The sequence below is a fragment of the Nelumbo nucifera genome, chromosome 6 (genome assembly GCF_055504915.1).
Source record: "Nelumbo nucifera cultivar China Antique chromosome 6, China Antique-T2T, whole genome shotgun sequence".
Classification (NCBI taxonomy): domain Eukaryota; kingdom Viridiplantae; phylum Streptophyta; class Magnoliopsida; order Proteales; family Nelumbonaceae; genus Nelumbo; species Nelumbo nucifera.
The window spans coordinates 42808371-42824254 of NC_142654.1; the positions used below are offsets into that span (position 1 = coordinate 42808371).

The 15884-nt window shown below is 40.2% G+C and overlaps 1 protein-coding gene across 1 annotated transcript in view; it reads right to left on the minus strand.

The window, feature by feature from the left end:
- Positions 1–4347: 4347 nt before the first annotated feature.
- The window catches only part of LOC104611519 (mitogen-activated protein kinase homolog MMK2), a 41432-nt gene continuing 29895 nt past the window's right edge, over positions 4348–15884 (minus strand). Inside the window, exons 4-6 of the mRNA XM_010278596.3 lie at positions 5785–6117; positions 4999–5182; positions 4348–4921 (exon numbers count right to left, since the gene is read on the minus strand). Coding sequence (XP_010276898.1) covers positions 4749–4921; positions 4999–5182; positions 5785–6117 — 690 coding nt within the window. The 3' untranslated portion in view covers positions 4348–4748. The remainder of the gene's footprint in view (positions 4922–4998; positions 5183–5784; positions 6118–15884) is intronic.

Genomic DNA, 15884 nt, shown 5'->3' on the forward strand with positions numbered 1-15884 from the left:
CACCATCTTCGATCCAAAAATAATAAAATAGAAACCCTAAAATTTCTATTAATATTACATCAGATCGAATCCTATACATTCAGTCTAAAAATAAATAAAAAAATATTTTACAAACCAAATGTAATAAATAAATCAAGAAACTACAAATCGCAGATTGTCACGAGCCAGAAAAAGATTTCGATCTCCACTTGTACGAACAGCCCATAAATCAAGAAAATTCTAAATAAAATTCTAGATTTATAAAAAATCATTTCGGATCAATCGCCCTTTATCTGGGAAACAATTTTCTAGAAAAAAAACCCTAATCTGTGCAAATCGGGTAGAATGCCTTCTGTCCATTTGCGCAGGTTCAGATCTGGTTTAATTCGGTTCAAGATTTGAACCATGGCTCTGATACCACTGAAGGAATGAGAGATCCATCATATGGATGGCCGAACCCTGTAGGAAGGTTGGGAAAATTTTCAAAAATTTCCTCTCCCCTCATATGGGAATCACATTCCCTGTTTTAGAAAATCTGCATTTTCAATGATCAATCTTGAACCCTAAATCGAACCAAATCTGAAACCAGAAGCAGGAGAGGGATATACCTGATACGGAGAAACAGTATCTCCCAACGAAGGTGTTCACACCAAAAGAAAGACTCCAAAGACTGCTCCCACTGTAGATGACACAGTGAATGTTGGAGCAGAATCAGTAGTGTTCGTCCAACGAACCGAACCCTTTACAAGAATTTGCTGGAGGCTATGAGCACAACTTCAAATCAGCCTTTCCCCAAAGGCTGATATCAAGATCTGATCTTGATCGCTCCTGCTTGAAGAGGAGATCGAACTGGCAGTTATGGTGGCGGCAGGAAGGAGGCAGCAAGGAAAAAATAGTGCAGTCTCACTAGATGCTATGTTCTCTCTTCTGTAACTCTTGCTCTGAAATTGAGGATGTGATCTTCTTAGATGCTACCGCCCTCTCCTCCTTTTATAACCTTAAAGGGATCAACTCCTAATCCCATTAGGAGTAGCTGATCCAAATCATATTTGGATCTGAATTCCCTTTAAGTGATATGGATAGACTCTTATCTTATCTGCAAATTAGATCAGCCCTCTCCTAATCTCATTAGGAGGTTTCTAGACTTGAATCTATATTCAAATCTGGACTCCCTGAGATGATAGGGTAAGACCCTATCCTATCTGCTAATCTAATCTCAGATCCGCCCCTTTATTTAACTGATCAAATCAGCCTAGATCGAAATGGGCTTCAGGCCTATGAAGTCTTAGTGCTCAGTATGCTTCCAAACTGCTGCCCAATTGGGCTTCTTTGTAAGGCGTGGAACCCAAACATTGATCTACACATCAGCCACATGGGTTCAGCCCAGCCTCTGTTACAAGGCCTAGCCGAGTACACTGTTAAGGACAGTGCACCCCCTGAGCCCATCACATGGACTCCTAATGGGCCCAATACTTACACTAAGTGGTCCCTGGGCCAAGCCACCTTATAAAAACCCAGGGACTGTGGGCAAATGCAACTCAATGGTCTTACACTTAACCTCTCAGCCCATAATGATCATACACTACCCGACAAGAGAGGACCTCTCCCTCGGCTGCATGGAACAGTGTTGCACTCTCTACTCACATGGATCTCGGGAATTAAAACCTTTTGCAAACATTTCAACGATTGAAATCGGTTGCCGGCAGTCTTGGTTTCTATCAGAGAGAGTGCATCCCCGATCATTACCTTTGTCCGACAAAGGGGCTAATCGTGTCACTTTGATCACCCACTCAGATAAATTTTCAAACTGTCCCAACATACCCAGCTTTTGACCCCCGCTAAGGATCTTACTGATTAGCATATCAAAGACAACCCAATCCAACACTTAGTGCAGTATCATAATTGAGTATAGGGGTCAGGTGTAAATTTCCAGTTTTGCCCACTAATCACCAAGGTCCAGGGCAATACTGGAAATCTGGTCCGGTTCAGGGTTTCAAGTAAACCTACACTGCATGTACCTCGGGTCTCACCCTGGCAGCTGAAACAGGCCACCCCAACACTTGGCGGCACACGAGTGTCAGCCTTAGCAGGATAAATCTCCCCAGACTTATCCAACGGCTGTGGACATTCTAAACTAACACGAGTCTCATTAAGTATCCAGTTTAAGGGTATTACACAGAAACACACCACAATGACATGAATCAAATATGTACTTTATTCATTTACATTAAATGTCATAAGGTACATCATTCTGATTAGAGCTAAGGGCATACACTATCTAACATTGACTATAGGGTAGGGATAGGGATGGGGTGCCCCGCCCTAAACCCACCCTGCTGTTAGTTTTTGTAATTATTTTTATTTATTTAAAGTTAATCAAAATTTCATTTAAAAATAATAAAAATAATTACAATTATTAAAATTATAACAAATTATTAATAAAAATAAATTTATTAAAAAATATTTGTTCATATTAAATTAACAATAGTTATTTTTTGTAAATGAACATTAAATGGAAATACAATTATTAAAATTTTAGATATTAACAATAACTTTGAATACTTTTAGTTTATTAATATCAAATTTTAATTATTAATTTAATATTAATTAATAATAGATAAAATTATTAAATTTTTTAGATTTTCCCGTGCATCACACGGGTCCCCGCTAGTAAATATTATGCAACATCTGGCTATAATAATCCAGACAGGCTAGCTAACTTGGAATAGCAATACAAAGTTCTGACTAAAATTGAATTGACACAAATTACAATAGTTGCACCATTGTACCTGCTAAGCTGAGCAATCAAAAGTCAAATCAACACCCAACCACTAGGGCTGTTTAGAAGATGTTCTAAATCGACCAAACCAGATCGACTCGACCCGAGATGGTCAGTTTCTAAAATGGTTCAGTCGGTCTCGGTTTAAAAATGGCAAAACTCGATGTCCCAGTTTGGTTGCGGTTATACTTTTTGTAACCTAATGTGAAACCAACCAGAGCATACTACACATATTTGCCTTTTATAATTCATATATCTTATATATTTTTCATCTCTTTTACTTTTAATTGACAGCCACTACTTTCTAATCATCTCCATCTATGATCTAATTAAGAAAAGGGACTGACACAAAAAAGTAAAAAGTTAAGTCTATTCATAGGAGTGAAAACCAAAGAGACAGCTATAGGTACAGGTATAGGGACCGACTAACACTCAACTAGCCATCTACAACTTGTCAGAAATGTGGGGAGCATATAGGTACAGTTTTAGGCTACAAAAGTTAATTTTGGCTACAAGCATTAATTTCGATTTGTTTTAACTAAAACCAATTAAACCAATGTAAACAAAATGAAATTTAAAATCAGTTTTCTCTCTTTATCGGTCAGTTTCAATTTTCAACCCAACATTTTTGGTTCAGTTAACAAAATCAAAGACAACCAAATCGAACCGACCCGTGAACAGCCCTACCAACCACAGAACAAGTAATATGTTATTGAATCTATTTGAACACCAGAAAAATGTGAAGATACAAAATGCAACGAGAGATTAGAGAAAGCAAATGGAGAGATCTTACGTAGGAGGGCTCCCAAACAGCCCATTGCTGAAACTAATGTAATTAGCAGCTTCATGGCCAAAGAAACCTCATACTTTTTGGAAGCAACCTCACTGATATTGTAATTAAGGTATATTTACAGTGCAAGGCTTCACTGCTCGCAGGTGATGACAATCGGCGGCCAGGGCGCTTTCTGGTGGGGAAAATACACCAAGAATGACAACAAATACAGCATACTCACCCTGATTGTAATCATACGCTCGAATCAGGTCCAGATATTCTCAACACTCCATCAGGACAACGTTCAAATTGTCTAATGCCAAACGAGATGAGTTGGCATTAGGTCAACTGCTAACAAATTCACTCTTGTACTTGCACACATCCACCCTTTGTTTGCAACAACCATTAACACCCTCCAACAAACCCCGTGGAAATTGATGCTTAAACCTTTATATACATAAGACCTTGCAATCATTTCTTTCCTTTTCGTAAAGGTCAGTTCGGGGTCCGTGGCTTGCCCCATTAGTCCCCACCGGATACAATGTATTGACAAGTATTTAATCATCTTTAGGTTTCATGATTAAAGTGTGTTACGATCCATTTATCCCACATTGGTAGTATGGGGTGCTAATGTAAGGTATCCCGCATCGATAGTATGGGATGCTGTTGTGGGGTATATATGTGATACGTTCCCTCCCTCTGGCATCTAACTTTTAGGGTGAGTTCTAAAGCACATAACAAAATGCTGCTTTCATAGATAGAAAGAAACCTGTTTAACTACAGTACATCAAGAAATTACTAACCTCTGTCCAACATATTAAAGAAACTCTTCCAATTAGCATTTTTATTTAAAGGTGACAAAATTAGAAAGTGTGAAAAAGACTTGCAACATTACACAATATCTTCTCCATAGCTCCAAACATTCTAATACACAATTTATATCGATAGAAAAAAAAATACCCCACATCGACATGGTTTGCAACTCCATGGAAGGACGTCCATTAACACAGAATTGGAGTTTTATCATATTTCCGAGGCATCCATAATATCCTGCATAGTTGCTTCAGCTTCCTTGTACATTTTATATCTCTCAGCATCTCTAGTGCAGTTTTATATCTCTTTTTCTTCCATGGATTGTGACGGTAACATTGAAACCTCGGAAGCTGATTCTCTCAACATCTTTCTATAATACAGGTACTAAATACTATCTCATATTCCCTAGTAAGTTGGGTCAGGATTGAACTTCACAGATTCCCTCCAGATGAGCTCCTTGATGTTCTCTTCAGTGAATGATGGTTGCTCAAAATCAAAAACAAAAGGCTTTGGGCAAATAGGCTCATCATTGATATTATGCAGTGATGCCAAGTATGGGTGGCACAATGCCTCATCAACTGCAAAGGAACAAGAAAATGTCCAGTGAGCCAGACTTAGAAATCCTGTGTCTAAAATTAACTCTAATTCATTATACCTGTAATGCGCCTGTTTGGATCAAACACAAGCATTTTCTCTAGCAAATCAACAGCCCCAGGAGACATATTGGGGAATCTAGCAGAAAATGGTTGTCTTGGGTATTGTGGAAGCTGTCTAACATATCTCCGAGCATTATCACTTCGAAGAAATCCAAGGCTGGCGTCATCAGGTGAACCTATTAACTTTTTGAGAGAAAAGGAAAAGAATTCACAGCACAGTCAGCATCATCCTAATAAGAAAGCAACCTCCAACACTGCTTTTTAACCACGACTTTTCCATCATTTCTTACCTTTAATCTTTAGAATCAGTAGAGACCATAGAAGGCAAAAGGTGAAAGAAAACATACTTTAATATTCTTCTCATTTTTTATTTTTATTGTTCCAGAAAATGGTATACTTGATAACCTTTCAACTTCTTTGGTCATGACAAATAAAGAGTAGATAGAACTGTTGAATATTTGTTCTTGACCTCTTACGAGTCTCCTAAAATGATACTGTGTCAGCAATAGTAATTCAGGTAGTGTAGTTGTGTCCCTTTGGGTAATAAGGAGTAGATATGGCCTAAGAATGATATTATATGAATAATTAAGGATCATGCACCAAGTAATAACCTCCTTGAAGTACGAGCAGAACCTGAATGCCTGAGAGAAATAATGAATTTCCATCCAAGTGGGGTTATTTTCATGGGAAAAAATAAGTTGTTATCTTGGATAATTAAGCAGCAGCAGCAGTTGCAAGGTTGTCCAACATAAATCAGTTAGTGCCAGTAAAGTTCCAAAGAATACCTCTGTGATAAGCCTCAACTGATGAACATAATCTTTCCCAGGAAACAAGGGCTCTCGTGTCACAATTTCACCAAGTATGCAACCCACTGACCAGATATCAATTGCAGCAGTGTATTCTGAGCAATTCAGGAGCAACTCTGGTGCCCGATACCAACGAGTAACAACGTACTCAGTCATGAAATCTGTTTCAGATGTTGTCCTTGCCAGTCCAAAGTCTCCAATCTTAAGATCACAGTTAGCATTTAAGAATAAATTGCTTGGCTTGAGATCACGGTGCAAGACATTTGCTGAGTGTACATATTTCAGTCCTCGCAACAACTGATACAAGAAGTACTGCAGCAGTAGCATTGACATATCAATCTCATATAGATGTTTACTTATAGCAAGTAGATGAAATTACATCATTAACAAAAATTGTTGGAATACTCCCACTCATAAAAATATCAAGGATTACATGCAGTGGGAAGTGGAAGAAGGAGAAGGAATTATATCTCAAGTCTGGATATTGAAGGGGTAACAATTTCCAACCAAAGAGAAATCGCAAGGGCCTTTGTAGATTATTTTAGGTCTATTTTTAGAAGATCCCTAAACAATAGGGTGTGGATTGAGGGATTGGAATGGCCAACATTGCAGATAGAGGATAGGGAATGGTTGTAAAGGAAATTTGAAGTGGAAGAGATAAAAAGAGGCAGTGTTCTCTATGGATAGATCAAATGCACCAGGCCCAAATGGTTTTACGATGGCTTTTTATCAGGATTATTGGGAGATATTAATAAAGGATCTATGGCTTGTGTTTGATGAATTCCATTCTAAAGGAGTGATTAACCCTAGGCTGAACTCCACATTCATTGCTTTGGTTCCTAAGAAAAGGAATGCAAATCACCCGAGGGACTTTAGGCCGATTAGCCTAGTTAACAGCCTCTATAAGATCATCACTAAGGTGTTGTCCATTAGAATTAGAAAAGTGCTCCCAGCAATCATAACAGATAACCGAGTAGCTTTTGTGAAGGGGAGACAGATAACAAATCGAATTCTGATAGCAAATGAGAGTTTGGAGGAGTTCAGGAGATCCAAGAAAAAGGGGTGGTTTGCAAATTGGACTTGGAAAAGGCTTATGATTTGTTGGATTGGTCTTTCTTGATGGAGGTGATGATCAATTTTGGGTTTGGAGATGATTGGTGAAAATGGGTGTTGGGTTGCATCAAGAACTACCATTACCCCATACCGGTAAATGGGACAATGGTAGATTTCTTTCCAGCCTTGAGAGGGATTAGACAAAGAGACCCCCTTTCCCCTTTTTTATTTACATTGGTTGCCGAAGTTCTGGGGAGAATAATTTCTAGAGCATATTCTAGGGGCTTAATAAGATGTTGGAGAGTTGGGAGGGAGAATTTGGAGAATGTGCCACTCACACATTTGCAATTTGCAGACGACACTATACTCTTTTGTAAAGCAGGGAGTCTTAACAGGATCAGAAACCTGGAGCTCACTATACAACTCTTTGAGCAAATGTCAAACCTTAAGGTGAATTTTGAGAAGAGCTATATAGTTGGGGTAAATATGGGGGAGGGGGAAACATCTGAGTGTGCAGATATTTTAGAGTGTGCAATATTAAATTGGCCCTTAAACTACCTCGGTTTGCCATTGGGAGATAACCCTCAGAAAGGTGAGTTTTGGGTTCCGATTGTGGAGAGATTTGAAAAGAAACTAGCAACTTGGAAGAATTATTTGTCTCTTGGAGGGAGAATCACTCTAATCAGGTCTACATTAGCTAACCTTCCTGTCCACTTTTTGTCAATCTTTAAGATTCCGGTTAGGGTGCCTAGTAGATTAGAGAAACTAATAAGAGACTTTCTCCGGGAGCCGGGGGAGGAGAAGAAGGACCATAGGGTAAGGTGGGAGATGGTTTCTAGGAGTAAGAGGGAGGGAGGTTTGGGTATTGGGAACATAAGGAATCGGAACTTGGCACTACTAGGGAAATGGTTATGGAGATTCACATTGGAGAAAGACACACTTTGGGTGAAGATAGTGGGTAGTATTCATGGGGTTGCAGACAATGGTTGGGATTTTGGTATTCTGGCAAGGACTACAAGAGCATCTCCCTGAAAAGCTATTCAAGCTATTCTGCCTTTGTTCTCTCCATGGATTAGGTATGACTTGCACTCGGGCAATCTAATTAATTTTTGAGAACATGTTTGGATTGAAGATTCTCCCTTAAAAGACCAATTCCCGAGCCTTTTTGCTCTTTCCACATTTAAAAATGAACTGGTTTCCTCATTCCTTGTTCCTTCTAATTCTGCTTCTAGGGTCGGCTAGAACTTGGGACTAAGAAGAGATATCAGGGACACAGAGCTTGATTGTATTTTATCCTTGTTATCCATTCTTGAAGGGGTTTTCCTAGACCCAACAAAGGCAGACAGTAGAATTTGGACACTCACTCCCTCGGGCTTGCCATTCCCTATTAAAGATGGGTGGTGTCATCCTATACCTCCTAAGGTTGGAAGTTTCTGTTGGGAAGTCTTTCTAGAAAGAGTTAATACAACAGATTTACTTCAAAGAAAAAGACCCAATAGTTGTTTCTGTCCTCACTAGTGTGTTCTCTGTAAAGTTGATGGATATCACTTACTAATTTCCTATCGGTTTACTAAAGTCATTTGGGAATGGTGTACTTCTCTGTTTGGGTGCAGGCGGACCCCCCATTTGAATGTGCAAAGCTTATTCAATTCTATGCCAAATTGGCAAACAAAAGGGAACAAGATTATGTGGAGGTGTATGAGGGCAGCAATCTGTTGGACTATTTGGGAGGAGAGAAATTCACGGATCTTCTCAGATAAGGAGAGAAGTTTGGAAGTAATATTGGAGGTCATCCATATTAGGGTGATACACTAGCTGAAAACCTTGGCTTTGTTTGCAGAATTATCAGTTGATGAGTTGCAAAGAAAATGGAAGGAGATAGCAGAAGTTGCTCCAATAAAGAAGGCCTCAAACTCTTGTTGGCTCCCTCCACCTCATGGCTTTACTAAATTGAACTTTAATGGCAGCAGCATGGGTAATCCAGAGCCATCCAGAATAGGGGGAATAATAAGAGATGAATAGGGGAACAAAGGATCGAGGATATGCAAATTAACAAGCTGATCATAGAAGGAGATTCTGAAGGGGTGGTGAATTGGCTAAAAGAGGATAACTCTAGACTTTGGAATTACAACAATGAAAAGAGGAAATTTAAATGGCTGACTAAGGACATGGAAATTCAATACAAATGGGTAAAAGGAAGTGCGAACTCATTGGCAGATGGTCTAGCTAGACAAGGGGTGAACAGAAATTCTATATTTTGGGCTGTATTGTAATCATTTTTTTGGTGTTCAATGGTTGTTCTCGGCAACTAAGATTGTTTAGCTCCCTTGTTCTATAACTTTTCATTATATTAGTACAATTACAGTTATTGATCAAAATAAATAAGGATACTCCTGTCCAAAAAGTTACATAAACATGTGTACTTTTGTACCCAATGGTAATTTACTGATAATATAAATTTGGGCAGACTGCTTTCAGAGAGAATGAAAGATTTGCTCTAAGTCTCTCCTAAGCAGGTCGGCTACTATTTCTCTCCCAATGTCCTTTCTTTCTTTTTTCTCCTTCTTCCTTAATTATTTTTATTTTTGTTGAGTTGGGCCGATTTCTAGTTATTGGGCCCAGTTGTTTTGTTCTTATTTTAAGTCGTTAAGTTAGGAAGTTGTTGGGCTTAAGGCCCATTAGCTTATGTTTTTTAAGTTGTGACTGTTCAGCTACTTTAGTAGCCGCCCTAATAAGGGCATTCTTGTAATCTTTCATTCTTTAAGTTATGTATAAAATATAATGAGGAATTGGCAGCCAGAATTAATTTTCAATTCTGGTTATCATCCCACTCTTTCTTTCCCCTCTTTTCTTCTCTACTGCTGAAACTCTTCATCCTCTTCTTCTTTCTCTTCACAAGGAATTCATCCTAATTTACAAGCAATGATTTCTACTTGGTATCAGAGCAAGGCCGAAGGTTCCTCGAGCTGTTTTGTCATTCAGCCCTAGATTGGCTGACTGCATGGTGATTGAAGAGGCTGATCAGAGATCTGTTTTTTGGTGGATCTGTTTTTCCCTATAGCTAGTCTAGGGTTTCTCATCAAAATCAGAAAAAACTAGAGAAAGGAGAAGAGTCTTGTTTCTGTTGGACTCTTCAATTTTGACCTAGGAAGTGGCACCCTAGATTTTTAGGGTTCCTTGGAGTTTTCTATAGGGGGCGGTTCAAGTCCTACCTGATTTGGAGGTTTCTGGAGAGAGAGGCTGCCTCTTCTCTCTCTTCTCCCATTTCGCAAAAATGAATCTTTTGTGGGAGGACCATCTAGGGCACCAGAAAGGTGTTGTTGGTTCCAAAAGTGTTTCATTTGATCTTGCATACTACAGTAATTTTCTTTGCACCTTTTGAGAAGTATGGAGGGTCACGGAGTTGAAAACAAGCCCGAGAGTGAAATGGGACCAGTAAGAGGAGGTGCTGGAGACCTTTTCAGGGTTGGGACCATTACTACAATTAAGTTGGATGGTTCGAATTACTTAGAATGGTCACAATTTGCAAAGATGGCCATTTTGGTGCTTGTGGGAAGTTAGAGTATATCACTGGTGAAGAAGTGAAACCCGAAACAAACAACTCTCGGTGGGTACAGGAGAACTATATGGTGATGACTTGGCTGTGTAATTCCATGTTGCTCCATATAAGTAAAAACTTTTTATGGGCAAATACAACTAAGGAAATATGGGATGGGGTTGCAGAAACCTATTCACAGAGGGAGAATGTTGCTAGGACTTATCAATTGAGAAATCAGATTATTGCTACAAGGCAGGGAGATAGACCTATTGCAATTTACTTTTCAGCCTTTAAGACCCTGTGGTAGGAGATTAACCATTTAGAGACATTTGCTTGGGAAACCACTAAGGATGTAGCTGCCCACCAGAAACACCTAGAGAAGTATAGGGTGTTTGAATTTCTTGCTGTCCTTAATCCCAAGTATAATATTACAAGATAGCACATTCTTTCCAGGGACAGTGTTACCCTCTCCCAAGCATATGCCTTTGTGTGAGGGGAGGAGAGCAGGAGAAATGTGATGATGAAATATTCTGGTTTTGATCAGTCAGCCATGGTTAGTACTGTGAGACCTAAACAAGGTGGAGACCGGGATGAATCAAGAAGGAATAAAAAAAAGATTTGATCTATGACTACTGTAAGAAGCCTAAACACACAAGAGATACTTGCTAGAAGCTTCATCCACATCTTATGCCAAATAGACTCAAAAATAAGAAGGGAAATGCTCACATGGTAGTCACTGGTGACATTCTGACCCCTCCTACTACAGTTGCTTTGGAGTTTGTTGCAACTACTACAGTAAGGGCCAAACTTGAGAGGTATGGGCAATTTCTGAATCAGCAGGATATAGCTAGTTCTAGTTCACCAATAGGCAGACAACAAGGTACAGGTGGTTCTAGTGGAGTTCACTCTACTTCCTTTGCTCACACAGGTAGTTCACATGCCACTACAAATTATGTTTCTACTTCAGGTAAGGAGGGACCTCCTTGGATTATAGATTTTGGAGGCTCAGAGCACATGACCCATAGCTCCAATATTTTTTCCTCTTACCAGCTCTGTTCTGGCAGAGACAGGGTCTTCACAGCTGATGGATCTCATGTTCCCATTACTGGGAAAGGGGTCCATCAAGATTAGTGATTCCATTTCCCTTCCCTCTGTTCTTCATGTTCCTAGATTGAGCACCAATTTGTTATCTATTAGTAGTTCGATTAAGAACCTGAACTGTTTAGTAATTTTTTCTCCTAGTCATTGTATCTTGCAGGATCTGGACTCAAAGAGGATGATTGAGAGTGGTCGTGAAGTGAATGGAATCTACCTCCTGGATGTGCTTCCTCCTCATCAGAGTCATCATGTCAGTAGGGATAGTGAGTCAGGGTCTGTGGGTCAGATTATGCTTTGGCATAATCGTTTGGGTCATTTGCCTTTTTCTTCTTTGAGCCTTTTGTTTCCAAAGCAATTTGAGTCTGTTAGTTTGTCAAGTATGGAGTGTGAAGGTTGTCAACTTGGAAAGCATTGTAGACATTCCTTTAAAGCTAGTAATAAAAAGTGTTCTTCTCCCTTTGATGTTATTCATTCTGATGTGTGGGGACCTTATCATGTTCCGTTTATGGGTGGTTATCGATATTTTCTCTTATTTGTGGATGATTTCTCTCAATATTCTTGGGTTTACTTGACGAGATCCCGAGATGAGGTACCATCCTTGGTAAGGCAATTTCATCGGATGGTGTTAACACAATTTGGAACACAAATAAAGGTGTTCAGATCAAACAATGCCAAGGAATATTTTGAAAAACACCTTGCCTCATATCTGTTAGAATATGGTGTTGTCCATCAGAGCAGCTATTCCTATAGTCCATAGTAGAATGGTTTTGTAGAAAGGAAGAACAGACACATTGTTGAGATTACAAGAAGCATGATAATCACATCTACAGTTCCAGTTCGGTTTTGGGGTGATGCAGTTCTCACCACAGTATATTTGATTAACAGGGTGCCCTCTCGTATACTTAGATTCAACACCCCATTCAATCTCCTTTTCCCTGAGGGGGGGATGTTTCATATTCCTCTCAAAGTGTTTGGGTGTGTCAACTTTGCACATATCCTTGATCCTCACCGCTCGAAGCTTGACCGGAAGACAAAGAAGTGTGTCTTCCTTGGATATGCAGAAAATCAAAAAGGGTATTGCTGCTATGATCCAGTCTCTAGAAGTTGGTAATGTTACTATGGATGTCACCTTTTTTGAGTCCACATACTTCTTCTCAAAGAATCCTTTTCAGAGGGAGTGTTTTGGGGAAGTGAACAGTCTATCCCTCTCCCAGTTCTAGTCACCGTGTCCACTCCTGTGCTTGATCCTTCTATGTCACCTACCTTACCACCTCCCTTGTGTCCCGCTTCTTAGCGTTACTCAAGGCAGAGACTTCACAGGGAGGATTCCATTGCAGCATAACTCACATCACTTCATGTTGGTCCCTTGGAGACTCCAGATTCAGCTGACACGGATTCAGGTATTCCTCTTGATCCCTCTACTGTTTCAATTCCCATTGATTCTACTAATCCCGTTACAGATAACCTGGACCTTCCTATTGCTCTCAGAAAAGGGAAGAGAAAGTGTACTACTCATTGTATTTCACTGTACTTATCCTACAGTGGACTTTCTCCTTCCTATCGTGCTTTTCTTTCCTCTCTTGACTCTGTGTCTATACCCAAGGGTGTCAGTGAGTCTCTCTCCAAATCTGAGTGGAAGACAGCTATGCAAGAAGAGATGGAAGCTTTAATAAAGAATCAGACATGGGAGATTGTGGACCTACCAGAGGGCAAGGAGACTGTTGGATGTAGATGGGTTTACATAGTTAAATATAAGGTAGATGGAAGTATAGAAAGGTACAAGGCCAGGCTTGTTGCAAAAGGGTACACATAGACCTATGGCATTGATTACTTAGAGACCTTTGCACCAGTTGCTTAGATGACCTCTATTCGGATACTTCTTTCTCTTGCTGCCACATACTCTTGGCCCCTGTTTCAACTTGATGTGAAGAAAGCTTTCCTAAATGGGGATCTACGAGAGGAAAGTGTATATGGATCTTCCTGCTGGCTTCTATAGTGATGCTGAAAAGGTAAAGGTATGCAAGCTTAAGAAGTCACTTTATGGCTTGAAACAATGTCCCAGAGCATGGTTTGACAGGTTTAGGAAGGCCTTGATTGCTTTTGGCTACACTCAGACTCAATCCGATCATACCTTGTTTATGAAGCGAAAGGGGATCTTTGGTGTCAGTTCTAATTGTTTATGTGGATGATATTGTTGTCGCAGGGAATGATCTAAGTGAGGTTGATTGTCTGAAGAAGAATGTACACAAGGAATTTGAAATCAAGGATCTTAGAGAACTTAGTTTCTTCTTAGGCATTGAAGTTGGAAGATCAAAACATGGAATTTTTATCTCTCAGAGGATATATGTCTTGGATCTTCTTCAAGAAACAAGGAAGCTTGGAACAAAGGCAATCAGTACTCCTATTGATTGCAGTAAGTGTGGGTCTGCTGCTATACTTGTGTATGACAAGACCAAATATTTCCTATGCAGTAAGTGTGGTAAGTCAATACGTGCATGCTCCACGAGTCCAGCATTGGGAGGCTGTTGACAGGATTCTTGCTTATCTGAAGGGACACCCGGGCAGAGGCATATTGTTTGCTAATCATGGACAGTTGAAACTAGAGGCTTATACAGATGCAGATTGGACTGGATGCCTTGATGACAAGAGATCTACTTCAGGAGTGCGCACCCTTGTTGGGGGTAACCTTGTCTCGTGGAAGAGTAAGAAACAAACAGTGGTGACAAGATTAAGTGCTAAAGCTGAATACAGGGCCATGGAACATGGAGTTTCATAACTTCTCTGGATCCGTTCTCTATTGGGAGAAATTGGTGTACAGGCAGAAGAACCAATGATGTTGTACTGTGATAACCAGGTAGCAATTGACATTGCCCATAACCCAGTTCAGCATGACCGGACTAAAGCACATTGAAGTGGATATACATTTCATCAGAGAAAGGGTGACTTCTGGGGAAGTTTGTCTCCCATACATTGCTTTTGATCTGCAGCTTGCTGATGTTTTCACAAAAGGTGTTGCAAAGAACAAGCTGGAGCATGATCTACGCCAGTTGGGAATGTGTGACATTTACTCCCAACTTGAGGGGGAGTGTTGAGTTGGGCCGATTTCTAGTTATCGGGCCCAGTTGTTTTGTTCTTATTTTAAGTTGTTAAGTTAGGAAGTTGTTGGGCTTAAGGCCCATTAGCTTATGTTTTTTAAATTGTGGCTGTTCAGCTACTTTAGTAGCCACCCTACTAAGGGTGTTCTTGTAATTGTTAGAATGTTAGAGTGATGTTCGGCTGATAAGAGTTCTTATTAGCCCATTCTTATGTTTAACTTATCTTGTAACTGGGCTTGTGTTAATGGGCCTAATCCTGTTTAATGATTTAAGTCATCTGGGTGTCCCATCACTAATCAGGGGCATCCCAGTAATTTCTTGTACCTTGTACTATATTCATCTATAAATAAAGGACTGGTCGACTGGATAGGACAGTTCGACATTCTCTTCAGTTCTGTGGTTCTCTTCTCTTCCTTGCTACTTAGAGTATAGCTCTTCAGATTACATGGTATCAGAGCATTAGCTTCTTTCTGGTTTCAGCAGGAGCACTCTCTTCTCTTGCTGTCTTTTCATCTTCTCTCTTCCTTTTCTGGGTTGCTGCAGTGAAGACCTAGGAGTGTAAGAGAGTAAAGCAAGTTCGAACCTAGGGTTTCTCTTGGTTGTAGGACTCAAGGGAAGTAAGACCCAGAAGTAGATGTCCTACTAGATTATCTCCAGCAAATAGTAGCTATTGGGCTACTAAGAGAGGTCTGTATAGGACAGACCTAGTTGAGGACTGATTTCAGCAGTCCTAGCACTAACCGAAAGGGGGAGAGCTTCCTCTATAGTTGCAGCTTCGTGCTCCAGCAAGACTTGCGCAGAACAAGTGGTAAAGACTTAGCCTTCTCTACAGTTGCAGCTTCGTACCTTAGCAAGACTTGGGCAGAACTGTGGTAACTTCAGTTACAGATTTTCTTCAGGTCGGTTATCAGTCCTAAACAGCACTGCACAGTACCCAAACTGTGAACACTTCTACCAACACTATGAACACTGTGACCACTTCGGCCAGTCCTAAACAACCACCTACAGCACTGTGAACAACTCTTGGACTGAAGTCAGGATGTCCTCACTATCCGGTGAAGTTTCCTCTAGAGATAACAGAGCTGTTACAAGGTCCTCAAACCTGGAAAACCCTAATCTGCACAGCTTGCAGATTACAAGTGTGCTGCTAGATGAGTATAACTTCAGAGAGTGGTCTGTCTCAACAATGTTGTTCATTACCTCTCGTGAGCTCACAGGCTATTTGGATGGAGACAAGAAACAACCAGAAATTGGCAGTCCTGAATACACCGTGTGGCGCAAGGAAAATGCCACAG